Source organism: Pan troglodytes, chromosome 15 (genome assembly GCF_028858775.2).
Source record: "Pan troglodytes isolate AG18354 chromosome 15, NHGRI_mPanTro3-v2.0_pri, whole genome shotgun sequence".
Classification (NCBI taxonomy): Eukaryota; Metazoa; Chordata; class Mammalia; order Primates; family Hominidae; genus Pan; species Pan troglodytes.
This window is the reverse complement of record NC_072413.2, coordinates 62,745,329-62,773,221: the sequence shown is the minus strand read 5'-3', so window position 1 is coordinate 62,773,221 and position 27,893 is coordinate 62,745,329. Positions and strand designations below refer to the sequence as shown.

General features: G+C 51.7%; 1 protein-coding gene across 3 annotated transcripts in view; it reads left to right on the top strand.

The window, feature by feature from the left end:
- SPTB (spectrin beta, erythrocytic) overlaps positions 1-27,893 on the top strand; it is a 136,987-nt gene that overhangs the window by 88,921 nt on the left and 20,173 nt on the right. For all 3 annotated transcript variants that reach the window (XM_024348751.3, XM_063793553.1, XM_024348752.3), the window contains exons 14-32: positions 452-1,322; positions 2,455-2,592; positions 7,137-7,893; positions 8,346-8,548; positions 8,670-8,760; positions 9,905-10,051; positions 11,737-12,000; positions 14,359-14,565; positions 15,044-15,133; positions 18,901-19,179; positions 19,775-19,905; positions 20,877-21,081; positions 21,347-21,721; positions 23,173-23,417; positions 24,569-24,707; positions 25,179-25,263; positions 26,437-26,633; positions 26,944-26,993; positions 27,495-27,570. In XM_024348751.3, coding sequence (XP_024204519.3) covers positions 452-1,322; positions 2,455-2,592; positions 7,137-7,893; positions 8,346-8,548; positions 8,670-8,760; positions 9,905-10,051; positions 11,737-12,000; positions 14,359-14,565; positions 15,044-15,133; positions 18,901-19,179; positions 19,775-19,905; positions 20,877-21,081; positions 21,347-21,721; positions 23,173-23,417; positions 24,569-24,707; positions 25,179-25,263; positions 26,437-26,633; positions 26,944-26,993; positions 27,495-27,570 — 4,550 coding nt within the window. The remainder of the gene's footprint in view (positions 1-451; positions 1,323-2,454; positions 2,593-7,136; positions 7,894-8,345; positions 8,549-8,669; positions 8,761-9,904; positions 10,052-11,736; positions 12,001-14,358; positions 14,566-15,043; positions 15,134-18,900; positions 19,180-19,774; positions 19,906-20,876; positions 21,082-21,346; positions 21,722-23,172; positions 23,418-24,568; positions 24,708-25,178; positions 25,264-26,436; positions 26,634-26,943; positions 26,994-27,494; positions 27,571-27,893) is intronic.

The window sequence follows — 27,893 nt, the reverse complement described above, 5'->3', positions numbered from 1 at the left end:
ACCAGCCAAATTCTCCAGAGAGCAGGCAACTGCTTCGGTAACCTATAATCACCAAGGAGGCACCCTCTGTCCTTCATTCTCCTTGCTAGTTCAAGTTATGGCTGAGACAATTTAGGTTTCCAGATTCTTGTTTTAAATAAGAGACCTCACTGCCTCTTTCAAGAATGACCTTGAAATTTTTTTAATTAATTTAAAAATAATTTTATGTTGTACATTTCTATTAAGAACTAACCCCACTTTTTATCTTCCTTAACCCTGAAGTTCAGTGGGAAATAATTATAAAGAATCTGTCCACCCTCTGAGCAACTGGGACCCCCCTGCATCCAACCCCAAAGCCCCAGTGACATGGCAGCTTCAGGGTTGTGTAGTTCCAACCTGGCAGCTTATCTGAAGCGTGCCCATAAATGAAGCCCATCCCCCGCTTTGTCCTCCTTCCCCCTATTTCTTCCAGGGTACCAGCCTTGTGACCCCCAGGTCATCCAGGACCGCATCAGCCACTTGGAGCAGTGCTTTGAGGAGCTGAGCAACATGGCAGCTGGGCGGAAGGCCCAACTGGAGCAGTCCAAACGACTCTGGAAGTTCTTCTGGGAGATGGATGAGGCTGAGAGCTGGATCAAGGAGAAGGAGCAGATCTATTCTTCCCTGGACTATGGCAAAGACCTGACCAGTGTGCTCATCTTACAGCGCAAGCACAAGGCCTTTGAGGATGAGCTCCGTGGGCTGGATGCTCACCTGGAGCAGATCTTCCAGGAGGCTCATGACATGGTTGCACGCAAGCAGTTTGGGCACCCGCATATCGAGGCCCGCATCAAGGAGGTGTCGGCACAGTGGGACCAGCTGAAGGACCTGGCTGCCTTCTGCAAGAAGAACCTCCAGGATGCTGAGAACTTTTTCCAGTTCCAGGGCGATGCAGATGACCTGAAGGCTTGGCTGCAAGACGCCCACCGGCTGCTCTCTGGTGAAGATGTGGGGCAGGACGAAGGGGCCACACGGGCCCTGGGGAAAAAGCACAAGGACTTCCTGGAGGAGCTGGAGGAGAGCCGTGGGGTGATGGAGCACCTGGAGCAGCAGGCCCAGGGATTCCCCGAAGAGTTTCGGGATTCCCCAGATGTGACCCATCGGCTGCAGGCCCTGCGGGAGCTCTACCAACAGGTGGTGGCCCAGGCGGACCTGCGTCAACAGAGGCTGCAGGAAGCCCTGGACCTGTACACGGTGTTCGGGGAGACAGACGCCTGTGAGCTGTGGATGGGAGAGAAGGAGAAGTGGCTGGCCGAGATGGAAATGCCAGACACCCTGGAGGACCTGGAGGTCGTGCAGCACAGGTCAGAGTTAACTCATCTTTTCCTCACGTCCCTGTACCAGGCCTGGGCATCATCTCCCACCTAGTTTGGTAATAGTCTCTGGATCAGCAAAGGTCTCTTTGAGAGGCCCTGGGATGTCCTTTGTTGCAAAGTCCTGGCATTAGGAGTCATAAGTTCTATTCTGGCTCTGTGGCCTGGGGTACTTCACCCTTTGGGGCCTTGTGTTCCTCAAACAAAGGGAATTTATCTAGTCCAGTTATTCAATTACTTTTCAGCAATAGCAGTCTTTGCTCAGATGAATTGTGTATGGAACCCGCAGGTCACACAGAGGAAAAATGGAGCTAGAAGGAGGTTGAGAGGCCAGGACCCTGCCAGCTCTAGCTTTCTGTGGCAGTCCTTAAGCCAGGAGACTCTGAGGGGCCACAGAGAGAATTTGCAAACCCCCTGTCTGCAAGGCCACTCTCACCACTGGTGTTCTGATTTTGTCAGCACCCCAGATGATGAGGCATGCCCCAGTCTGTGCAGCATCTCAGCAGCTGAAGCACAGAATTCAGGCAGTCAGGAGAAGGAGAGGCCGCTCTCTGGAACAGTGCCAAGGTGGTGCTGCACTAATGCTGGAGAGTCCTGGGCTCTTACCCTAGAAGGATCGGCCTTCAGAACCACAAATTCCCCCCGACCACCGCCCCAGCAGCTTTCCCTTATCTTACCCAGGAATGGAGCACCTGGCTGGAAAGGGTATCTTTTGGGTTAAGATGTCAAGGCATTGGACTCAGAGTCCAAAAGCAACAGCCGGAAAAGCAGAGGCCTGGAAGGTGGCCCTTGTGACAATTGACATCCCCCACACAAATACACAGTAACCTCTCTTCAGCCCTCCCTCCCCTTCATATGTCTCTCTTGAGCCAGAAGCCCGTGTAGGAAGTAACTGGCTCTCTCCCGGCCTGTTCCAGGCAATGCTAACTCATGAAATCAAACCCATGAACCAGAAAGGAGGGCCAGCATATCTGTTTTCTTCCTCCTGCCTCACCTGGGCAAATGGTTTAGGCAGTGGAAGGAGAAAGCAAGAGCTACATGTTCTGGAGACTGGGGGTGCCACTGGCAAGGAAATGTCTGCTGCCGCCTCACCCATCCTCATATTTTCCTTTGCCCATATCAGGTTCGACATCCTGGACCAGGAGATGAAGACCTTGATGACTCAGATTGATGGTGTGAACCTCGCTGCCAACAGCTTGGTAGAGAGTGGCCACCCACGCAGCAGGGAGGTGAAGCAGTACCAGGACCATCTGAACACCAGGTGGGGTGTGGGTAGGGCATGGGGCGGGGGCATTGTCTCAACATCTGACACACTGCTGGGGGCCAGGCCCAAAATTTAGTCCACCTAGTATGCACCAACACTTCTATACCCTCAACATTCCTGTCTTTTTTTTTTTTTTTTTTTTTTTTTTGCCACAGAACCTCACTCTTTTACCCAGGCTGGAGTGCAGTGGTGCGATCTCGGCTCACTGCAACTTCCACCTCCTGGGTTCAAGCTATTCTTGTTCCTCAGCCTCCCAAGTAGCTGGGATTACAGGCGTGCGATACAATGCCTGGCTAGTTTTTGTATTTTTAGTAGGATGTGGTTTCATGGTCAGGCTGGTCTCATTCCTGGCCTCAAGCGATCTGCACACCTCGGCCTCCCAAAGTGCTGGGATTACAGGCATAAGCCACCGCACCCCCACCGACATTCCTGTCTGTCTCAGCCACAGTCCCCTTCCCAGTAGTACTGGAACTATAGCAGCAAGGAGGAATGATTGAGGTGAACAGCCCAGGGAGGGAGAGAGACGAGTCCTGGGAGGCTCGAATGCTGTGCCTAGGGAGGGTGGGTGTGTATGTGTGATGGAGAGCACATCCCAAGTGTGCCCAAACTTAGAATCAGGCCATATGCTTCTCATGCTATATTTCCCTGGACATTCTTGGGCAGAGAAAATTGCTTTCTGAGAGCTCTTAAGTACTGTCCATAAAATAATGCTCCTGCCTCTGCCAAATGCAGTATCGATAATGAGGCTGGCTTGAATGAAGAGGAGAATTAGCAGGGAGCCTTAAGCAAGCTTTGTGGCCAGAACAAAAAACAGGCCCCAAGGAGCCTTTAGAGAGGGGGTGCTTTCAGTGTGGGGTGAAATTGCCCATGAGTTCCTGGAGGATCTTTGAGGACACCGCAAATGCCTGCATTCCCTGTCTTTACCGTGGGCCCTGCACACGCAATGCCACGTGTTCACCACCTCCCCATTACCCCAGCCCCTTCCCCACACTTGTGCCTGAGCATTGCTCTGCCTGAGGCAATCTGGGAGGTGGGCCTAGGGAAGACTCCATTGTAAAGAAAGGGATCAGCACAGTGGAGACTTCACTGGGGGGCTAAGGGGAGGCAGCGATGACCAGAATTCTTTAGAGCCACTAGAATGGGATGATTGTCTTAGCAGCCCAAGCTGCAGAGTGCGGTTTAGGAGATTCCTTTGTCAATCTGATGTTTTACAAAGGAAGAGAATACCTCTTCCCTCTTCTTTCGCCTTGTAGGTAATGAGTTTGTGTGTGTTGGTGGGCAGGAGGTGGTAGAGATTATTGCAATTGCTGCATAATTGAGGAAACTAGAGCAGGTCTAAACCAGAGAAACTTCCTGAGAGGAAGAACTCATCAGCTCAACAATAAACTATAGTCTGAGAATGTTGATCTTTACAGACCCCTAAAACAGGCCCCATCCCCAAGTGAAAAATATCAAGGTACCTGCCATCCTTAAGTGAGAAAAAAACCCGAGGCATGAAATTAAATTTGAGAGTTGAAAGGGACCTGAGAAGTCACCCAGTCTAGCCAGTGATGGGGAACTCACTCCCTCACCCTGCAGCCTATCTCATTTTTGGGCAATTCTTTTTGGTTAAAAAGTTTGCTCTTCCATTGAGTGGAAATCTGCCTCCTTGAAATGCGTACATATTGATTCTGGCTCTGCCCTTGAGAGAGATCACACTTACCCTGGTTCCTCTTCCGTGTATAGCTTTTCAATTATTTTTCAGAACAATGCTCATTCTATACCTCCACCCCCAGTGTCGCCTCATGCCTCTGCGGTTCTTTCCCTCAGGGTGCATTCTCCCTCCCTCTACATATTCCAAATCCTGTCTCTGCATGAGCCAGTCCAAGTCGCTTGCTTTCCAGTTTTCCAGATGAAAAACCATCTTTTCCTCCTTTGTACTGGTTTTGAGCTTCATATCCTATCTTACATTCTAATTATTTTTGTCCCCAAGGACTTTCCTGCTAGACTATGTAAGCAAATGAAGACCTGTATCTATTTATATTGCCCAAGGGCTTTGCACACCTAATACATTTTTGGGGTTCCTGCTGTTTAGAATATTATTTTTCTAGCTATGCCCTTGGCTTACTCTTTTTATTCAGGTCTCAGCTCAAATGTCAGCTTATTGGCGTGGCCCCCACTGACCACCCCATGGAAAGCAGCACATCCTTCCTCTCACTGACCCACTTGGCCTATATATTGTTACCTTCTTTTATTTTTTCTTTGCGCTTATCACCACTTGATGGATTGTAGACTTGTTTATGTCTCTATCCACTTGAATGAAAGCAAGGACTTTGCATTACTCTTTATTAATTAATTAATTAATTTTTTATAGAGACAGAATCTCACTCCATTACCCAGGCTGGAGTGCAGTGGTACAATTTTGGCTCACTGCAGCCTCAGCCTCCCAGGCTCAAGTGATTCTCCCATCTCAGTCTCCTGAGTAGCTAATGCTACAGATGCACACTACTATACCCAGCTAATTTTTTGTTTTTTTGTAGAGATGAGGTCTCACTATGTTTCTCAGGCTGGTCTTGAACTCCTGGGCTCAAGAGATCCTCCGGCCTCAGCCTCCCAAATTGCTGTGATTTACAGGTGTGAGCCACTGAGCCCAGCCTGCATAGTTCTTTGTCATATCCCTAGTGCCTAGGTCAGTGTCTGCCACAAGGCAACTGAGAGTTGCTTGATAAATGCTTAGTACATGAGTGAACTGGGAAAAAACTAAGATTTTTCTGCCAAGCTTATGTGTGAGTCATTCAAACACTTGATGAATGTGTGATCATCTTTCACCGTATGCATTCCAGTTGAAGAAAAACCTGGCCCAGGACCAAACCTAGACTCTTGATGTTGCCTGACCAGTGATAACTAGAGTGGCTCTATCAACCTCCTCCATCTCAAAGACAGCGCAGTGGAGGGGGCAAGTGTAGGTTTGGGAAGCAGACTAGACCCAAGCTCCAGTGCATCTTGGTGTGGCCTCCACCCAATGGCTACAGTGAGGCCACTCCAGGAAAGGCCTGGAAAATCACTATGGGGCCTCTTGCCTGGGGACACAGCCAGACCCTCTCCCAGGAACACTTCCCTGTCGATTCCAGGGGTTTCAGACAAACTTGGAGAAAACCCCTTGATTTCCTAGCCTCAGAGCACCATCTGTGTGCCAGACAGGCACGGAATTCCCAGAGCACGGGGTCTTCATGGTCTAGGACGGGAGCCGAGAAATCTGCAGGCTCTGTCTCCTCCCTCGTATCCCTGATCTCTCCCAGCCTGTCTCTTATATCTCTCTGCAGACCTTTCAAATCATACTGGCTGCTGTTGTCACACCTTGGGAATGCACAACAGCGCTCTCTGTCCAGTCCATCTCCTAGTCCCTCAGCCTCCATCCCCTGAGGCAGGGTACAAAGATGAATGAGACACTTGGTCCCATCCTTTAATTGGTCACTCCAGTGGAGGCACTGGGGGTGTGTTCACTGACTGGGGCTTTGTGTCCAGTGATGGGTTGTGTGGAGGTCACGTGAGCAACTGTCACCCCATTGCTCCTTCCAGCTGCCTTAATCCTCCTCTCTGCCTGTTAGGTGCTGTGCACATGAAACTTTATGCTATGTTATTTGTGAGCTTGTCTGAATATTTCTCTAAATCATACACCCCACAGGGCATGGTCTGGTTATGTCTGTATTCTCCCAAAGGCCAATAAAATGCCTTATACCCCTGTGGGTGTTCGAGAAAGATGGGTTCGATTAGAGAATGAGCATTCAGCCTGCATATTACAGTGATGCAGAATGAGTGAACCTAGGCCCAAGGGCGGTGTCCCTAGTGGTCTGGCCTGGCTGATGGGCAGCTCTTTGGAAGAGGCTTATTGTGTACTGCAGACTGACCCCAGGCCCCCAGGCATCCGCCAGACCTTAGCACATTTCCTTATTTCATAGCAACACTGCACTCGAAGGTTAAGATTATGCTAGTCACTTAAATTATCATCACAACTTATTCCTCCTCATTCTCTTCTTCCCTGTCCTCTTCTTCCTCTTCTTTTTCACCAGGGCATCTTTTCTCTTAGATCCAAGGTGATCTTTTTCAGGCCCTAGGAGACGTTGCATGTGGCCTTGGGCATTTACTTGGTTCCTCTAGGGCAGCTGGGGACCCTATGTCCTGAAGCATTCTTGAAGTTAATGTGAGCCTTTTAATTATTTTGATATTTCATAAACTCTGGGGAAATTGTATATTTGCCTGAAATCCAACTACATGCATAGACTTTGCTTTCATGTTCCTTTACTTATGGTTGGAGTCACATAATTAATTGCCCCCTGCTGATCAAAAGATCTGATTGACAGTTATATATGTCTTGAGTAAAATTGGGTAAGTGAATTTTGCTCACCTATACTTTGTTAGGTAGATTTTTTTTTTCTTTTTATCATACAAAGTCTGTGGGGGGAGACTTGTGGGAAATGTGGGAAGGGGTCAGGGTCTCCTATGGGAAGAAGAGCTAAGGGAGAAGGTGTCTCTCTCCTCCGGGCTGTGTCCCCATCCGGCAGGTGGCAGGCATTTCAGACCCTGGTGTCAGAGCGGCGGGAGGCTGTGGACTCAGCCCTCCGAGTGCACAACTACTGCGTGGATTGCGAGGAGACCAGCAAGTGGATCACGGACAAGACAAAGGTAGTGGAGTCCACAAAAGACCTGGGGCGGGACCTGGCAGGTATCATCGCCATCCAGCGGAAGTTGTCAGGGCTGGAGCGTGACGTGGCCGCCATCCAGGCCCGTGTGGATGCCCTGGAGCGTGAGTCCCAGCAGCTGATGGACTCGCACCCTGAGCAGAAGGAGGACATTGGTCAGCGGCAAAAACACTTGGAGGAGCTGTGGCAGGGCCTGCAGCAATCCCTGCAGGGCCAGGAGGACTTGCTGGGGGAAGTCAGCCAGCTGCAGGCCTTCCTGCAGGATCTGGATGACTTCCAGGCCTGGCTCTCCATCACCCAGAAGGCTGTGGCCTCTGAGGACATGCCCGAATCCCTCCCTGAGGCTGAGCAGCTCCTGCAGCAGCATGCAGGTATCAAGGATGAGATTGACGGGCACCAAGACAGCTACCAGCGTGTTAAGGAGTCTGGGGAGAAAGTGATCCAAGGCCAGACGGACCCAGAGTATCTGCTTCTGGGCCAGCGGCTGGAGGGCCTGGATACTGGCTGGGATGCCCTGGGCAGGATGTGGGAGAGCCGCAGCCACACCCTCGCTCAGTGCCTTGGCTTCCAGGAGTTCCAGAAAGATGCCAAGCAGGCTGAAGCCATCCTCAGCAACCAGGTAGAGAGGCATTCAGGGCTGGGACAGGCGGGTCTCTCAGGGCAGTAGCTCTTGTGGTGAGTCCACAAATGTGCTGTAAGGCTCAGGGACCACATTACTCTTGTCTTGTACTCTGTATTCACTCATGGGGGAAATCTTTGTTTCTCATTAGGTGCCTTTTCCAGCCTTGTGTCCCAAACTACGCCTTGTTCTTGGGTCTATCAGAGGCTAGAGAAGCGCATTTTGCCCTGGGTGGTTAGCCTTCCATGTGGCTTTAGGCACACTGTTTATTGTGTGCCCCTGGGGTAGGGGTGGGGGCAAGGCCTGGGGAGTAGTGCCTCCTCCCTGTACTACTCTAGGGGGCTCATTCATACCGTGGCCTGTGTGGCTGCACGTGGTGCTCCCACTTGGGAGGGGTGCTCATCACCTCCTCCGTGTGTCTTCATGCCTTGTCTGGAAACTTGTTCCAACAGGAATACACTCTGGCTCACTTGGAGCCCCCAGACTCCCTGGAAGCTGCAGAGGCTGGGATCCGGAAGTTTGAGGATTTCTTGGGGTCTATGGAGAACAACCGGGATAAGGTCTTGAGTCCTGTGGACTCTGGAAACAAGCTGGTAGCTGAGGGAAACCTATACTCAGACAAGATCAAGGAGAAGGTGCAGCTGATTGAGGACAGGTACTCCCGGGCCCCAGGGCCACGAGGCCCCCAGAGCCACACAGGGGTAGTGAGGACCCCAAGCTTGGTGAGGACCCCAAGCTCGGCACTATTGTGACTGTGCTTTTGGCTTCCTTTCCAGGCACAGGAAGAACAACGAGAAGGCCCAGGAGGCCTCTGTCCTACTGAGAGACAACCTGGAGCTACAGAACTTCCTCCAGAACTGCCAGGAGGTGAGGCTCCAGCAAGGAGTGGCTGCTTTCCTGGAGATTCCTTTCTAGAAGCAGAGTGCCCTCAAGGCAGGAAGTCCACAGGGATCCTTTCTAGCTCAAGAGCTGTGGGATTCCATGAGCAGGGACCTCTGGGTACTTAATTGGGTCATCCTCTGGAATCTTCAGTTGCACTGTTTTTTTTTTTTTCAAATCTGAAAAGTCATCCTTAACCTGTCAAGTCTAGGCCAGAGTTTCTTAAGAGTAGTCTAGGGACAGTCTATTTTAGAATCACCTAGGACCCAGTCTGGGCCAGCTTTGAGGATGTGTGACCTGTGTCACACCCTGTGCTTCGCTTAGAAGGGCCCTGGGCTCAGGTTAATGCTCTACTCTTGCCATCTTGAAATTCTTCATGCTTTTGAACAACTCCATTTTGTACTGGGCCCTGCAAATTATGGAGCCAGTCCTGGTCCTAGTTAAAGCAGACCCCTGGGTCCCACTCAGGCCAGATGAATCAGAACTTTAAGGGGTGAGACAGAGAAAGAACATTTTAAACAAACCTGCCAGTTGGAAAACTGCTAGCTCAGAAGGTCCTTGCTCAACCTGGGACCAGCTGTAAAAGGAAGGTCTTTAATCCGCCTTCCCAGGTCCCTCCATTGACAGTACTTTCTACATGGAATGGGGTTTTCCCTGACTTCTTTCTTGTCATACTCCTTTTCTCTCAGCCCAGACAACTTTGTTTTCATTGACCTCTGTCCTTGGCTTCTTCCTCAAATAACATTTTTTCCTGTGTTTATCAAGGATCTCTCACCCTACTGCCAAAGGACGGATTTATCCACCTATCCAGTAAACACTCGTTGGGTTCCTAGAATATGCTAGGCCCTGTCCTAGGTCCTCAAAATATGGAGAGGAGAGTAAAGTATCCCTGGTCTACACCACACACACTCCAGTGGGGAAGATGCACCTGTGCCCACATTTTAGCCCTGGCCTGTCATGGGTAAAGTTGCCTGTGCTGGTACAGAGGGATCCAGAACTGCAGATGGGTTCTCTTCTGTGCTTGCACTTCCTCCCCATGGCCTTCTCCTTCTGCAGCCAGGGATGGGCAGCAGGTTCTGCCCTGCCAAAGAAATATACTCAGGGATAGTCAGCCCACTCTTTATGCACACAGCTCACTCTTTGGATCAACGACAAGCTGCTGACATCTCAGGATGTCTCCTATGATGAAGCACGAAACCTTCACAATAAATGGCTAAAGCACCAGGCGTTTGTGGCAGAGCTGGCTTCCCATGAAGGGTGGCTAGAGAACATCGATGCGGTAAGTAAAGTGATTGGGCGGCGGGGGGGTGCTCTGCTCAGATAGACTTGCCTGGATGGGCTTCACCCAGGGTGTGGACCCTGTCCTAAAGCTTGCTGACAGTACAGAACGTGGCAGCGAACAACTTTTCTAAATAGTAGCTAAACCTTCAGAGCTCCTGATATAGTCAGTCTTAGTACACCTGGTCAGAATCAGTGCCTCTTCTGGGTCACCTGAATCTGGGGACAGCCCAGGACACTGAGGACATCTAGTTAGAGCTTCAGTGTCCAGTGCCAGGACAGCAGTTATTAATGTTTGCTTTCCATTGCCTTCACCAGGGCTCCAGCACTGTCCTGCACAGGGCTGGAGGAATAGGCAAGATGATCACAGTGGTCCAGGGGAGCCATTAATCCTCATCATTTGGATGGACAGAACCACTGGGGAGTGGTCGTTTCCACTCCTTATAGATGGCGAACCAAGGGACCCCTCTGTAGTGAGTTTGCCCAGTGGACAAGTCCAAATGTGGCTGGAATTAGATGTGGAAATCACTACCTTTGCTCATCTCTACCATGGCTGTCCATGAAAAAGCAGCCCTAGGATCAGACTGACTTCTTAACCTCCCTGTGCCTCAGTTTCTCCGTCTATGAAATGAGAGTAATAATAGGACCTTCCCAGTGGAGTTGTGAGCACTAAATACTTAAAGACAAATGAAACATTTAGCATAGTACTTGGCAATTATGAGACACTCAATAAATATTAACTATTAGGCCAGGCACGGTGGCTCACAGCTGTAATCCCAGCACTTTGGGAGGCTGAGGTGGGCGGATCACCTGAGGTCTGGAGTTCGAGACCAGCCTAGCCAACATGGCAAAATCCCATCTCTACTAAAAATACAAAAATTATCTGGGCATGGTGGCATACGCCTGTAATCCCAGCTACTCAGGAGACTGAGACACAAAAGGGCTTAAACTGGGGGGCGGAGGTTTCAGTGAGCCAAGATTGTGCCACTACACTCCAGCTTGGGCAACAGAGAGAGACGCTGTCTCAAAAAAAAAAATTAACTATTATTAGTGATATAGATTCCTAAGTCCAATTTATATCACACTGTGCCCACCCAAAAATGATACATCTATGCAGATGAAAACCAGGTAAGGCAACCTCAGTAACCGAAGGAGGTCAGCGAAGGTTAGTGCACAACCTCAGGAACTCACGGGGCAGTTTCTGCACTGACTGTACCTGGATGGGTCTGGAATCCTTTTTCTCACAGCAGCTGACCCTTGTCTGCAACTCCCATGCTGCGGTCTCCCTGAGTCATTGCCCCCAGCACTGCTCTCCCTGCCCAGCTTCCCCTACCAGCCATGTCTAACCCTTTGAATATGAGGACTTTTTCCTTATCTGTGGTGGTGCATATCATGAAAATTATGCACAGGCTTTTTTTTTTTAACTCATCAACTATTGTGTTAATGTATTTTATGTGTGTCTCAAGACAATTCTTCTTCCAAAGTGTCCCAGGGAAGCCAAAAGTTTGGACACCCCTGCTAATGCTGGGGATTCAGAGTTCATTTCACTTGGGTCTTACCCATGTTCTATGAAGATTCTTTGCCTTACTGACCTCCTCTTGGGTAGCCTCTTGCAACCATCAGGAGCAGGGATGATCCAAGGCCCAGTCAGCCCAGAATGTGAGCTCTCCTCCTTCTTGCCCCTAGGAAGGAAAGCAGCTGATGGATGAGAAGCCCCAGTTTACAGCCCTGGTGTCCCAAAAGCTGGAAGCCCTGCACCGGCTCTGGGACGAGCTGCAGGCCACCACAAAGGAGAAGACCCAGCACCTCTCGGCTGCCAGGAGCTCCGACCTGCGCTTGCAGACCCATGCTGACCTCAACAAGTGGATCAGCGCCATGGAGGACCAGCTGCGGTCAGACGACCCGGGCAAGGACCTGACCAGTGTCAATCGGATGTTGGCTAAGCTGAAGGCACGTGAGTGGGTTGTAGACTCAGAGTGTTAGGATAGAAGGGATAGTGGAAGCCAGTCTGACACCTTTATTTTTAATTTTAGGTTTGGGGGTACATATGAAGGTTTGTCACATAGATAAACACATGTCATGGGGGTTTATTGCACATATTATTACATCACCCAGGTTTTAAGCTCAATACCCAATAGTTATCTTTTCTGCTCCTCTCCCTTCTCCTACCCTCCCCCATCAAGTACACCCCAGTGTCTGTTGTTTCCTTGTGTTCATAAGTTCTTCTCACTTAGCTCCCACTTATAAGCGAGAACATGTGGTATTTGGTTTTCTGTTTCTGCATCAGTTTGCTAAGGATAATGGCCTCCAGCTCCATCCATGTTCCCACAAAAGACATGATCTCGTTCTTTTTTTATGGCTGTGAAATATTCCATGGTGTGTATGTATCATATTTTCTTTATCCAGTCTGTCATTGATGGGCATTTAGGTTGAGTCCATGTCTTTGGTATTGTGAACAGTGCTGCAGTGAACATAAGTGTACATGTGTATTTATGGTAGAATGTTTTATATTCCTCTGGGTATACCCAGTAATGGGATTGCTGGGTCAAATAGTAGTTCTGCTTTTAGCTCTTTGAGGAATTGCCATACCGCTTTCAACAATGGTTGAACTAATTTACACTCCCACCAACAGTGTATAAGGGTTCCCTTTTCTCTGCAACCTTGCCAGCATCTCTTATTTTTTGACTTTTTAGTAATAGCCATTCTGACTGATGTGAGATGGTATCTCACTGTGGTTGTGATTTGCATTTCTCTAATGATCAGTGATATTAAGCTTTTTTTCATATGTTGTTGCCTGCATGTGTGTCTTTTGCGAAGTGTCTGTTCATGTCCTTTGCCCACTTTTTAATGGCATTGTTTGTTTTCCTCTTATAAATTTAAGTTTCTTATAGATGCAGGATATTAGACCCTTGTCAGATTCATAGTTTGCAAATATTTTCTCATTTTGCAGGCTGTTTACTCTGTTGATAGTTTCTTTTGCTGTGCAGAAGCTCTTAAGTTTAATTAGATCTCATTTGCCAATTTTTGCTTTTGTTTCAATTTCTTTTAGTGTGTTTGTCATGAAATCTTTGCCCATTCCTATGTCCAGGATGATATTGCCTAGGTTGTCTTCCAGGCTTTTTATAGTTTTGGGTTTTACATTGAAGTCTGTAATCCATCTTGAGTTTTTTTTTTATATGTCTAATGAAAGGGCCCAGCTTCAATGTTCTGCATATGGCTAGCCAGTTCTCCCAGCACCATTTATTGAATAGGGAGTCTTTTCCTCATTGTTTGTTTTTGTCAGCTTTGTCAAAGATCAGATGGTGGTAGGTGTGTGGCCTTATTTCTGGACTCTCTATTCTGTTCCATTGGTTGATATGCCGGTTTTTGTACCAATACCATGCTGTTTTTGTCACTGTAGCCTTGTAGTATAATCTGAATTCAGGTAATGTGATTCCTCCAGCTTTGTCCTTTTTGCTTAGGATTGCCTTGGCCATTCAGGCTCTTTTTTGGTTTCATGTAAATTTTTAAATAATTTTTCTAGGCCAGGCATGGTGGCTCATGCCTGTAATCCCAGCACTTTGGGAGGCCAAGGCGGGCGGATCACCTGAGGTCAGGAGTTCAAGACCAGCCTGACCAACATGGAGAAACCCTGTCTCTACTAAAAATACAAAACTAGCTGAGCGTGGTGGCACACGCCTATGATCCCAGCTACTCTGGAGGCTGAGGCAGGAGAATCACTTGAACCCAGCAGGCGGAGGTTGCAGTGAGCCAAGATTGCACCATTGCACTCCAGCCTGGGCAACAAGAGCAAAACTCCATCTCAAAAATAATAATAATAATAATTTTTCTAGTTCTTTGAAGAATGTCATTAGTAGTTTGATAGGAATACCATTGAATCTGTAAATTGCTTTGAGCAGTATAACCATTTTAATGATATTAATTCCTCCTATCACATGAGCATGAGATGTTTTTCCATTTGTTTGTGTCTTCTCTGATTTCTTTGAGCACAATCTGAAACTTTAAAGTAAGCACTCCTACTCTTCCTCTTAACTGGACTTGCTTTTATCATGCAAAAATGTCTCCTGGTTTCTAATCCATCTCCAACCCCTTTTGCAGTGGGTAGGACAGAGACCCAAAAGGATGCATGAGAAACAAAACAGGCGCTCAGAGGAGGGAAAGATGACTGGGAGCATCCAAGGAGACTCCTTGGAGGAAGTTGAGCTCAAATTGGGCCTTAAAGGATGGGTGGGATGCAGATGAATGAAGAAGATGGAGGGGCTGTGCAGGTGCCAAGGCTGGTGCTGACACCGTCCCCTTGTGTCTCAGCGAGTGGAGGACCAAGTGAATGTGCGGAAAGAGGAGCTGGGGGAGCTGTTTGCCCAGGTGCCTTCAATGGGAGAGGAGGGAGGAGATGCAGACTTGAGCATCGAGAAGCGGTTCCTGGACCTCCTGGAACCCCTAGGAAGGAGGAAGAAGCAGCTGGAATCATCCAGAGCCAAGCTGCAGATCAGCCGGGACTTAGAGGATGAGACGGTGTGTGGGCCACAGCTTCTCCCTACCCCCTGAGGCTGAGCCACCAGCTGCCATCAGAGTAGCTGGCTGCCACCCAGAGCAATTTTTGGCAGCAGATGACTGGTCACCTCACCCCTTATCTCATAGGGTTGTTGTGAGGATTACATTAAATGGAAAGCTCAAGCCAGTGCTTTTGTTGGGAATGCACTGTTCACTTGCTAGTATTGCTCGGTGAAGAGCATGGACTTGGGTCAGACAGACTTGGGTTCGAGATCCAGCTACGTTACCTTCCCACTGTCTGACTAGGAGCAAGTTATTTGGAACCTCAGTTCAAAATCCCCAAATATTCTTACCTATAAAATGGGGGCAAAACCCTGATGGGGTGTTGGGAGGAATTGGGGAGACACTGCCAGCAAAGCTCTGCGCCGCCCATGGTGAGCACTCGGGAAAGGTTGGCCGTGATTGTCATCAGCTCTCCCCTGCTTCCTGGTCTCTGCAGCTCTGGGTGGAGGAGAGGCTGCCTCTGGCCCAGTCAGCCGACTATGGCACTAATCTGCAAACTGTGCAACTGTTCATGAAGAAGAACCAGGTGAGTCCTGCCTCACCTCACCAGCCCCACCCACCCCTCCTCACCCCCACCTGGCCCCACGGGGGTAGGCCCAGCCCTGACCTGCAGAAGGCTAGCAACAGCAGATTATTGTTCTTGTTGGTAGCTTTGGGGTCTCCAAACCGTATTGGTAATCTTATAGCAGAAAGAGCAGGTTTTTGTGATTACAGAGCAAATTCTGGGAGGATCACAGAGGAGGGGAGGTACTTGGGGATTCAGGGCCATTCAGCCTCCATCAGGCACAGGTGAATGCAGGATCTTGGGGGCCTGGCCTGGAGGTTGATGTGCTTCAGTAGCTGTGTATTCGGTGTATCCAGTGGTCTGCCTGAGAGGAGGGCAGTAACTCCTGATCTCTCTCCCACAACACTGCCTTGCCCCTCTTCCAGGGCTGAGCTTGGCATGTGTGGTGTCCTTGGGGTAAGTAGGCCCCATTTCTCTCGACATATGAGGATACTTGTGGGGCTCAAATTCCATTAGGAAGCCACTAACTTTGGACTCTGAGCCCTTGGAGCAAACATCCCTCTGCTTTTTGGCACTCGCTTAGCCCTGATTGGGAACTCCTGTGGCCCTGGTCAGGATCCTGGATGTGAGCAGATGCCAAGCACTCCCTCTTGGGTCAGGGCTGCAGTGGGAGCCTGAATCATGTAAGGAAGCTGGCTGTGTGGGGTCGCAGCGGCCAGGGGAATGGCCACAGACCCTTCTTGGACAGAGAGACCCTCCCTCTGCATGCTCTCTGGGTCAGCAAGGAGAGCCCAGGAACTTAGATCCCAGATAAAAGTGACATGTCCCAGAGTGCCCGGTTAGTATTGCAGCTCCTTGAGGAAGGAAGGTCATGGCAGACAGCACTCCCTTCCCCCAGCTTGGCAGCAGCTGACATCTGCTCACAGGACCATGTGAGCCCAGCAGCAGTGCAGAGGCCTAGATTATATTCAGAGAAGTTTCTTCAAAGCTGCCTTAGGCCCTTTGCTTCTGGTTGACGTGATCTAGTCGCAGAGGCTCCAGCAGCCACACGCAGGGACCTGGGCTAGAAGATGATAGAAATCTAGCCTCAGTTAATGCCACAACCTTCAGCTAAAGGTGGAAGGCTGGTAGGACATGGTATCCTTGGGACCTCAGTTTCCTTAATTGTAAAATGAGCCAACTCTAGTCTTTCCAACACTAGGATTTTTGATTCTATGCAGCCTCTATAAGTGTTATTGTTCAAAGGTTTTTAACTCCCCTGGCTGGCAGTTGCTATTTCGGGAAAAGGGCAAGACAAATATGGATGGGGTTCCCCTAACCAAGAAGGGAAAGGCAGCCTCTTGGGAGAGCGTGACTGCCCTAATGAAAACTATTTTAGGCTCACCTGGCTAAACCATAAATCCAATTTTATCATTTCCTCACTTAAAACCCTGTGTTGCAATGGTTGTCAAACTCCAATATGCAACTCCTTTAACAAGCCCTCTGGGTGAGTTTACATGACTTAACCAGGTGCCACCCCCAGATCCCCACTGCATCAAGCTCTGGGGGTAGAGCCTAATAATTTGCATTTCCAACAAGATCCTAGGTGATGCTGATGCTGATGCTGCTGGTTCAGGACTGCACTTTGGGGACCACTGTTCCCAGGGCTATTCATTGCAATTAGAACAAATTCCACAAGGTAGTATATGAAGGGTTCTCACCCCTGGGTTCACACTCACATCACCTAGGGAACTTTTAGACAGATGAATGCCCAGGTCTCACCTCAGATCAATTAGGATCTCTGGGGGTAGGCCCCTAGCTGCATCTATTTCCCTGGATTATTCAGTGGGCAATCAGGATTAAGAACCACTCTTGCCTGATCTGACCCCTGCCTGCTTCTGAAACTCAGCTCTTCTCACTTTGCCCTCCTTCACAGTATTCCAGCTCTTCTGGCCATCTCTGTGGCCTCAGACGGTCCCAGCTCATGTCCACCCCAGAGCCTTTGCACTTGTTCAGTCCTCTTGCCAGGAACACTCACCCCCAGATCTCTGTGTGGTTGCCTCCCTCCCGTCATTCATGTCATGGTCAAGTTTCGTCTCCTCAGAGAGGCCCTCCCTGACTCCCTTAGCTAAAGTGGCTCCTGCCACATCGCAGCAGACATTCTTCATCCCACTGTTGTCTTTTCCTCGTAGCCCCCAGGGAGGAAGGCCCAGCCTTTGTTTATTCATTTATTTGCATGTTTACCTTCTATTTCCTCTACCAGGTTGTAAGCTTTAAAGTGCAGGGATTTTCATTTCTCTTGTTTCTATATTGTCCCTATTACCTAGACCAGGGTCTGGTACATAGAAAAGAACTTAATACGTAGTTGTTGAATGAATGAAGACAGGGAAGAAGACTTTAAATGTAAGTACCCTGCACAGATACTAGAAAGTAATTGGTTAAAAAGAAAGAAATACCCTTTTAGGCCGGGCACAGTGGTTCACACCCGTAATCCCAGCACTTTGGGAGGCCGAAGCAGGTGGATCGCCTGAGCCCAGGAGTTTGAGACCAGCCTGGGCAACATGGCAAAACCCCATCTCTACAAAAAATACAAAAAATTAGCCAGATGTGGTGGTACATACCTGTAGTCCAAGCTACTTGGGAGGCTGAGGTGGGAGAATCATCTGAGCCTGGGAAGTTGAGGCTCAGTGAGCTGTGATTGTGCCACTGCACTCCAGCCTGGGTGACTAGAGTGAGACCCTATCTTAAAAAAAAGAAATTAATTTTTAGGGCACCATGCAGAGGTCATAAGATCTCAGAGTAAACAAGCAAATGGAGCTGAAAACATGGGTTGTTTGAATGCAACTGCAGAGACTACAGGAAATTGTAAAAATTGAGGTTCTGAGCATAAAGTGTAAAAATGCATTTCAGCAGGTTATGTGACTTGTAGATGTGGTTATTTTGTGCATATTTTAAATGCTGACCATCACTGTGCTGCTCATGTGGGCTGCTCTTGCCCCTGCCTTCCAATTTTAAAGGCCACGGGAAAATTATATAGAGAGGGAAGAAACACGTAGTGAGGTATATGGAGCTCAGGAGCCCACACACCAGCAGCAGCTAGCCCAGTCTTTAGGACCCAGAAAACAAGTAACACGTGTCAGGGCCTCCTGAAGAAAAAGGTGACCAGCCACCAGGGTGGGAGGAAGAGGCTGTGTTCATGACCAAAGGCTCAAACAGGGACTAATGCAAAGCTCACAAAAATATGAGAAATAGAAGTAGGGAAAAACAAAAACAAAAGCTGAGACTGTAAGCAAGGGGCTGCTGTCACCTGTTCTTTTAGATGGAAGGCAAAAACTGTGCCCACCTGAGCTGCTGGGTTGGGCGTATCCTGCGTAAATGATCCTGCATAAGTCCTGCAAAAGCTGTTAGAATAAGGTATCAAAAAGGCCATTTTTCTTTTCCTTCCAACACATACACCTAAGGAATCAAGCTCTGCTGAAGCACAGGAAGATAGGGGACAGTCAAGAGCACAGGCTGCCAGGTCAGGTGGAGCTGTGTTCAACTCCGGCTCTGCCACTGAGTGACTTCACTGCTGCATGCTGGTCTCCACATGCTTATCTCAGCAGGCCACCTGAGGGTGCAAGAATGGTGCACATGAGGTGCTTAGCAGCCCGCAAGAGGTCATTGGTAGTTCTTATCGCCATCACCTGCTCTGCTCTAGCAACGGGGGTGAGAGGGACCAAGGGTGTCAGAGCTGTGCTGCCACTGCTGAAGCAGCCTCCCCCGCATGGTGGGAAGGCCCTGCCCCGAGCCCTTCCTTCTGGCCACAGACACTGCAGAATGAGATTCTGGGCCATACGCCGCGGGTTGAGGATGTGCTGCAGAGAGGGCAGCAGCTGGTGGAGGCGGCGGAGATCGACTGCCAGGACCTTGAGGAGCGCCTGGGGCACCTGCAGAGCTCCTGGGACAGGCTGCGGGAGGCAGCGGCCGGGAGGCTGCAGCGACTGAGGGACGCCAACGAGGCACAGCAGTACTACCTGGATGCGGACGAGGCTGAGGCCTGGATTGGCGAGCAGGAGCTCTACGTCATCTCCGATGAGATCCCCAAGGTCTGTTCGGGCAGGGGATACCAGCCAGGGTGCCCAGGCAGAGAGGAAGAGTTGAGGTTGGCTGTCGGTAGGGAGCCTTGTGAGTCCAACTGTATGAGGAGTGAGGCCAGGGGAGGGGCACAAGGAACCCACAGACTCCCTGCCCTCCCTTGGTGCCTCCTTGAACACACCCCTGCAGGGCACACACTGAAGCCAGGTGCCTCCTGTTTACCCACTTAGGTTTGCTCTAACCCAAGGGTTCTCTACTTTTCTTTACCCTGGATTCTGTACGCTATGAAAGAGATGGGGTGAGAGGTGACAGGTGGGGGTCTCTCAAAGCTGGAATGATATAGGATGTTTTCATGGGGACGGGTTAGAGCACAAAAGGAAGGGTATATGTCGGATACGAATCAGGGGAGTCCAGAGAGGAAGGTAGGGCACGGGCATTGCTGGGAAATCAGAAAGGCAGGAAGGAAGCATGTGTGGCTCTCCTGCGGGTGTCCCACAAGCCTACTCCCCTCCTCCCTCGGGCACCTCCAGGAGTGGGGGCACAACTTGCCAAGGGAGGGATCATGGCCAGACTGAGCTCTGGCACTGACCGTCTGCTGCCTCCTAGGATGAAGAGGGCGCCATCGTGATGCTGAAGCGACATTTGCGGCAGCAGCGTGCGGTGGAGGACTACGGCCGGAACATCAAGCAGCTGGCCAGCCGGGCCCAGGGCCTGCTGTCTGCAGGCCACCCTGAGGGGTGCGTGTGCCCCCTGTGGTGACTCGGTCAGGAGATGGGGATTGAGCCAGGGGCCCATCAGCCAACGTCCCTTCAGATTTAAAAGGAAAATGGAAAGAGTTTTCCCATCAAATAGGGCTGGAGAAAATTGCTGCGGGACTGGTGATGGATCCAATTTCATTTTATGCCTTGGTTTTGTGTGAATCACTTCCAGCTGGGCCATCGAGGCCCTGGTTTTCGAAATAATCAGAGAAGGGGTTAGCAAAACTACCTCTTGGTGACCTGAGAGCACCAATTTTCCGAAGGGTTACAATATGCTAAGGGACACTGAAGACTACTTTAGCTTTTATTTTTATGGTGCAGAAGGTCTCCAGGACTTCACAGTCCAGACAGAACCATGATGTAGGAGTGCAGGTGGAAACCTGTGCCCACATGGGCTGCGAGGTTTTGTGGATCCTGCATAAATGGAAGCCCACTGGGCCACAGACCACACACTGCCCCCAGCCATGGCCCTGTCCTCAGCCGCCATTAGGGTGCCCACCACTGTGGGTCCTCAGCAGCCACCCCAGAGGTTTCCCTGGGAGCCACATTGTCTGGGCCCCTAGTATGTCTTTTCCCTCCCTGGAGGGCTGAGCAGAGCTGTTGCTGCAGGAGCCCCACTCAGGTAGTGCTGCTCCTCCAGCCTCTCTGGAAGAACAATGGAGGTGTTCCCCATTTGCACTTGTCCCTGTAAGCTTGCCAGAGTGAGGGGCACCATGGGAAGCACCCCTCCAGGACAGAATTCCAGGACACAGTGTGTCATCCCCTGAGGCTAGGGTGTGGCCCCTTCTGTCCCCAGCTCTTCCCCGGCAAAGCCCCTGTCATTTCTCCAGAGCTTCACTCCCTACCTATCCCTGCCAGGGGGCTGTGGTTGGCATATGTTGGCTCCCCGGAGCCACTGCTCTGGGTTTGTGGCTGCTGTCTCTGAGGGCCTTTTTGGTTTTGAATTCCAGGGAACAGATCATCAGACTTCAGGGGCAAGTGGACAAGCACTACGCAGGGCTGAAGGACGTGGCGGAAGAGCGCAAGCGCAAGCTGGAGAACATGTACCACCTGTTCCAGCTCAAGCGGGAGACCGACGACCTGGAGCAGTGGATTTCAGAAAAGGAGCTGGTGGCCTCTTCCCCAGAAATGGGGCAAGACTTTGACCACGTGACTGTGAGTAGCCACAGCTCCTGCTGTTTTTGTCTTTCTCTAATGCGGTAGACGCAGCCAGCCGTCACTCAAGACACACAGAGTGCTGCATAGGACGTAACCTCCCCAGTGTGAGGCGGGACCAGCCGATGCAGGCCTGCCCTGGGGAATGTGTGACAGCGCAGCTCCCGGAGCTGCAGTCGCTGCCTGGGAAAGTCTTTGGCTAAGCTGGTGACACCTGTAACCCCTGTGCCCCCCATAAACACATTTCTGTCTGCCCCATGCCTAGCTTCTGCGGGACAAGTTCCGGGACTTTGCCCGGGAGACCGGGGCGATTGGGCAGGAGCAGGTGGACAATGTGAATGCCTTCATCGAGCGACTCATCGACGCGGGCCACAGCGAGGCGGCCACCATTGCCGAGTGGAAGGACGGGCTGAACGAGATGTGGGCAGACCTCCTGGAGCTCATTGACACGCGCATGCAGCTGCTGGCCGCCTCCTATGACCTGCACCGCTACTTCTACACGGGTGCCGAGATCCTGGGCCTCATCGACGAGAAGCACCGCGAGCTGCCCGAGGACGTGGGGCTGGACGCCAGCACGGCCGAGTCCTTCCACCGGGTGCACACAGCCTTCGAGCGGGAGCTCCACCTGCTGGGTGTCCAGGTACCTTCAGCCCCCTGCCGCCCACCTGCTACCAATTTCCAGGAGCCCTGGGTGTCAGTCCCCACCTGGCTGTCAGCGGGGAAACCTCTAGGATAAGTGCCAGGAGGTTTTGCCTCCTTAGACAGCCAGGAGCTCAGGGCTGGGAGCAGTGGCTTTCAGATGTTCCTTAGCTTCAGAAGTCATTCTTTAAACTGAATCCTCACAAAAGGCCAATGCATACAATACTATACGGTTGCAGTTTCTCCAGTTGTGCAGTACTATTAGTGAACACACGCACAGCACTTTTCTAGCACCAGGTGCTCTTCTGAGCAATGTATGTAGCCGCTGGACCCTCATGGCAGTCCTCTGAGGCAGCTACTAATATTCCCTGCACTTTGTAGATGAGAAAAGGGAGAGGTGTAGAAGACCCATAAGTTTCCCAGGAACATGTAGGTACGAAGTGGAGCCAGGGCTCAGACCCTGGCAGTCTAGCTATAGACCCCACATACTTAGCCACCGGGCACTTCAGCCTTTCCACATGGGAGCTGGAGAGCCCCCAAGTTCTACTGTTCAGACCCTTGCCCCATCACTGGAGTGCCCTCCGCAGATCCGTAGGGTGCCCCAGAGCTTGGTGTGATAGAAAGAGCAAATGCAAGGGGGCCCCTGTTGCTGAGGGCTCCCCCAGCTTCCAGTGCAGCAGGGAGAGGTAGGCTGGCTGCGCAATCCCAGGCCAGCCCTGCAGGGCTTGGGGACAGAACACCAGGGTAGGCTGGGCCCCTGGTTGATCCAAAAGGGGACCTCTTAGGGAAGTGTCCTCCAGCTGGAGTGGAGGGCCTGGTGTGTGGCTGTTGCATTTGGGGATGCCAGGGCCCCTGAGATAGGTGTAGCCCCACTGACGTCTTAGGAGTGAGGTTTCACTGTCCCCGGGGCCAGCCTCAATCAGGGGATCTGGTGCAACCACTTCCTTGGAGAGGCAGCACACAGAGTGGTTAAGAACGGGGACGCAGGAGCATGATGCAAATCCCAGCTGTACCCCTTTACTAGTGTGAAGGACCCTGGACCAGTTACTTAGCTTCCTTGTGCCTCGTTTACCCATCTCAGAAACAGCAATAGTAATAGTACCTCCTTCATGGGTTTGTTGGAAAGACGAAGAGAGTTCATCAGTAGAAAGTGTTTAGAACAGTGCCTGGTATGTAGTTCCTCTCATTAGTGTATTGTTGAGGAGATCAAAGGGCAGGATTTCCTCTCACTCCCAAACCTTCACAAAGTTCAAGAGGTATCTTGGGTAGGCAGAGGTGTCAAAGCAAGGAGTCTTCTCCTACAGCACCCCCTGGGTGGAGGCTGAAGATCCTACCTTCCAGCAGTGCCCTGGGCAGGGAGGCCAGGAGGAGGTAGCTGCCCTTCCAGTCCTAGGCCCACAGCACCTAGGGAGCAATGTCCAGGGAACAATGTCTGATTTTGCCTGACCACAGGTGCAGCAGTTCCAGGACGTGGCCACCCGTCTGCAGACAGCATATGCTGGGGAGAAGGCAGAGGCCATCCAGAACAAGGAGCAGGAGGTGTCTGCCGCGTGGCAGGCGCTGCTCGATGCCTGTGCCGGGCGCCGGACCCAGCTAGTGGACACGGCGGATAAATTCCGCTTCTTCAGCATGGCCCGTGACCTCCTCTCCTGGATGGAGAGCATCATCCGGCAGATCGAGACCCAGGAGAGGCCCAGGTGAGGGGAGTGTCCTTGAGGCAGAGGCAGCTCCTCTCCAGGCCAGAGGAGCCCGGCCAACCAGGGTGCTGCACTGTAGCTCCTCCGTGAAGGGACAGTCCTGGACTATCGTTCCATGAAAATCCCTGGGGGACACTTGAGGCCTGAGGCTGGATCCAGGCAGAAATGGCCTGGCTCAGCTTCCACTGGGAGGACCAATCGCTCCAGTCAGGAGAGTCCTGAGTGTGGAGAGAGAGACATCTGTCATTCAGGTTCTCTAATGGGAACAGTGACCATGGTTGTCAGTGAAAATAAGCAACTCACATGTCCAAAGCTGGGCAGGTCTAAGACTGCGCATTCTTCTCCCAGCCCTGGGATGTGAGGGGGCCCTTCCCCCAAAACTCAGGAAGAAGCTCATTGTCCATGAGAGGAGGAGTCAGGCATGTGGGCAGTGAGAGCCCCTGCAGAGATCAGACCACTCTGCCCAGTCTGTGTCACTTCATCAGTTATTGCTGATCCATCTCCATTCTATTGCCCCTAAGGTATCTGTCCTGATGGTCTTATTTTTAACATCCTTATGGAGATATAATTCACATACCACACTTCATCCATTTAGGGTGTATCATTCAATGGTTTTTAATATATTCGCTGTTACACAACTATCCCCACAATCTAAGGTTAGAAGATTTTCATCACTCCGCCCCTATTAGCAGTCACTCCCCATTCCCCTCTCTTCCCAGTCCCTGGAAACCACTACTTGACTTTCTGTCTCTCTAGATTTGCCTGTTCTGGACATTTCATATAAATGGAATCATACAATATGTGGTCTTTTGTGACTGGCTTCTTTCCCTTAGTATAATGTTTTCAAGATGCATCCCTGTTGTAGCATCAATCAGTACTCCATTCCTTTTTATTGCCCACTAATAATCCCAGGCTTCTTTGGGGATTTCTGTACCCACTGCCCATGCTCTGGCCACTGAGCAATGGAAGATACCAGGGCATCGGTGTTCCTGCTGGGGCTGGGCTGGCGGAGGACCCCCTGGCTGGCCAGAGAGAGAGGAGGGAGCAGGGTCAGACTCCCACAGGCAAGGGGAGGTGGGCCCCTCTGGTTGGGACACAGAGGCAGGCCAGAGTGACCCAGAGTTCCCTTCTTCCCTTGTCCTGTCCCCCAGGGATGTCTCCTCTGTGGAACTGCTCATGAAGTATCACCAGGGCATCAATGCAGAGATTGAAACCCGGAGCAAGAACTTCAGTGCCTGCCTGGAGCTTGGCGAGTCCCTGCTGCAGCGGCAGCACCAGGCCTCAGAGGAGGTGAGGGGACTGCAAGGATGGAGGCAAGCCCCTCCATCTCCATCCCCACTGTGCCAGCCAGGCAGCCTCCTGGGAGGGAGATGAGAGCTGCAGCTTTTCTGAGGAGCTTGTCTTGCTCTCACTCATGGAGATCGGGGCTACACACAGGCCCGGGGATTGGAGCCCCAGCAAGCGCACTCCCTGCCTTAAGGAGCTGGCCACTCAGTAAAGGAGAGCAGCCTCATAACCTGCCTAACACCCACAGGTGCACACACTTTGGAGCTGGTGACCTCCTTTAATAGGAGAGGCGCATGGGCCTCAGAGAGGTTAAATAACTTGCCCCAGGCCACACAGCTGGCAAGTAGCTGGGCCAAGACTTGAAGCCAGGACTGTAGGACCAAACCTGGCATTCTTTGCAGGACCCATCTGCGCACTGCCTCAGATGGTGAAGGGTGAGCCAAGCCTGAGCTTTTCTCCCTTTCCTCCCCATAGATCCGCGAGAAACTGCAGCAGGTGATGTCCAGGAGGAAAGAGATGAATGAGAAGTGGGAAGCCCGCTGGGAGCGGCTCCGCATGTGTGAGTACAGCCCTGGAGCCAGGGCCCAGGGGCAGGAGTACCCCCGCGGGAGTAGGGGAATGGGGAGGTGCCACAATGGGTGGATTTTCACTACTACCTAGAGAGGAGCCCCCCACAGCACTGCTCTTCAGCAAAGCTCTGGGGCCAGGGGCCTCAGCGGTCCAGGCAGAAGGCCAGAGTAGACACGCTGCTGGAAGCCTCACTCTAACTAGCCAGCGTGCCCCCACTCCCTGCCCATCCTCTGCCCCACTTGCCCCCAGCCTCATGCCCGGGCTGGTATGCCTGCAGAGCTATGGCCTGGGGGAGGGGTTGGGGGCCTGGGGGAGGGGTTGGGGGCCTGGGGGAGGGGTTGAGGGTCCGGGGGAGGAGTTGGGGGTCTGGGAGAGGGGTTGGGGTAAGGCTCTGAGGAATCCCAGACATTCCTCATGAGGAATGTCAAGCACAGAACCAGCTCTTCCTCCTTCAGCTGGGTGCTGATGAGAAGTGGGGAAAAGCCACCATTCAGGGAGGAGCTGTGAGCCAAGAAGGGCCAACTGGTCCCCTGGCCACTCGTCCAGCATCATGTGAGACAGCCAAGGGCTGGGAAGAATGTTCAACACAGAAGACTCCTTTTCAGAGACATCTAAAATACATTTTGTTTTCAAAATAGAGTTGTAATTAGTGAAAAATATAGCTTAAAAAATATAACTATTGGGCCAGGCATGGTGGGTAACATCTATAATCCCAGCACTTTGGGAGGCCAAGGCAGGAGGATTGCTTGAGCTCAAGAGTTTGAGACCAGCCTGGGCAACATAGGGAGACCCTATCTACAACGACAGAAAAAATCAGCTGGGCATGGTGGTGCACACCTATAGTCCCAGCCACTTGGTAGGCTGAGATGGGAGGATCACTTGAACCCAGGAGGCTGAGGCTGCCATGAGCCATAATCACACCACTGCACTCCAGCCTGGGTGACAGATTGAAGCCCTCCCTCTAAAAAAATATAACTATTGTGAAGATCGGTTAGGGGCCCAGTGTGGAATGGGGTGGCTGCAGGCAGCAAGCGTATCCATGTGGTTTAGGGACACCTATTCAGGCCACCTGCCTGACCACTGGCCCCAATCAGGAGTGAACGATTGGGTGCTAACAGGCCCTGGGCCTTGTGGGGGGTCTGTGTCCTGTTCCCCCTGGCAGTGCTGGAGGTGTGCCAGTTCTCGAGGGATGCCTCTGTGGCTGAGGCGTGGCTGATTGCCCAGGAGCCCTACCTGGCCAGCGGGGACTTTGGACACACAGTGGACAGTGTGGAGAAGCTCATCAAGAGGCATGAGGCTTTTGAGAAGTCCACGGCCAGCTGGGCAGAGCGCTTTGCTGCCCTGGAGAAGCCCACCACGGTGAGCAGGGAACAGTGCTGGGAGGCTCAGGAGGGTGGCAGCTGTGCCCCCAGGGGTCTCATGTAAGGACTCCGGGCCAGTTGTTAGGTACTTAGAATGGTGTGACAGGCTTGGCCAGCAGCGACAGTGGGAAGGAAAGACAAGTGGCAGGAAGTACTGACCTCCGAATGCAAAGGACAGAAGGGGCTGACTCTAGAAGGAACAAGTGTCAGGGCATGTGGGGGTGCAGGGCCGCATCCAGAGGGAGATCGTCTGAGAACACAACTTGCCTCTGTGGCTGCTCTGACCCCTGGGCCTTCTCCTCCTCTAGCTTGAGCTGAAAGAACGCCAGATTGCAGAGAGACCCGCAGAGGAGACTGGGTGAGTGGTGGCCGTGTGTCCAGGGAGCTGAATGCTCTGCCAAGTGGGAGTAGGGGGTGCCTTTCATCAGAAACCTGACATTGGGACCAGTTGCATTTGACCTCTCACACTGGGCACCCTTGTCAGGAAGGCCCAGAGTGCCTGAGCATGAGCGCAGAGGACCTTTTGCTTCCCCAGTCACAGGCGGGCTGAAGGCCTGGCGCGGGAGGAGGGGGCTGGGAGCAGTGGCTGCCAGGCGAGGCCCCACCTCGGAGCCACCTGAACACGGGGCCCCACAGGCCGTTCTGCCTGAAACCTGGCTCCCTTCTGAAGAATCTGCCTTGGCTTTTCCGAAGAAGTCTCTGGGCGGCTCCTTGCCAAGCACCATCCAGGCTGCCGGCTGACTGGAGGGGGAGCTATTTGGTGCTCCTCCCTGTGGGTGCAGGTGAAAAGCCAGGCCTCGCAGGAGGCACTGGCCTCAGAGGGGTGCTTGTTTCTAAAGAGAGACTGTGTCTTCCTTAGGCCTCAAGAGGAGGAAGGTGAGACAGCAGGGGAGGCTCCGGTTTCCCACCATGCGGCCACCGAGAGAACGTCCCCGGTCAGTCTCTGGTCTCGTTTGTCTAGTTCCTGGGAGTCACTGCAGCCAGAGCCCTCTCACCCCTACTAGGCTCAGCCCAGGTGGAGGCGAGATGAGCTGGCGCAGCCCCGCCCTCCATCCTCCCCACATCCCTGCAGCCACCTCCCAGCAGAGCAGGCTACGTCCTCACTGAGGTGTTCTTCATGAGAGTACTAGCCTCCTCCACTCCTCCCCACAGCGCAGAGGAAACAGGCCAGCCCAGTGACATGACGTTATTAGTTTTGTTTTATCTAATCTAATAAATTTTATTGTATAAATATATCACCATTTACATGAGGGGAAAC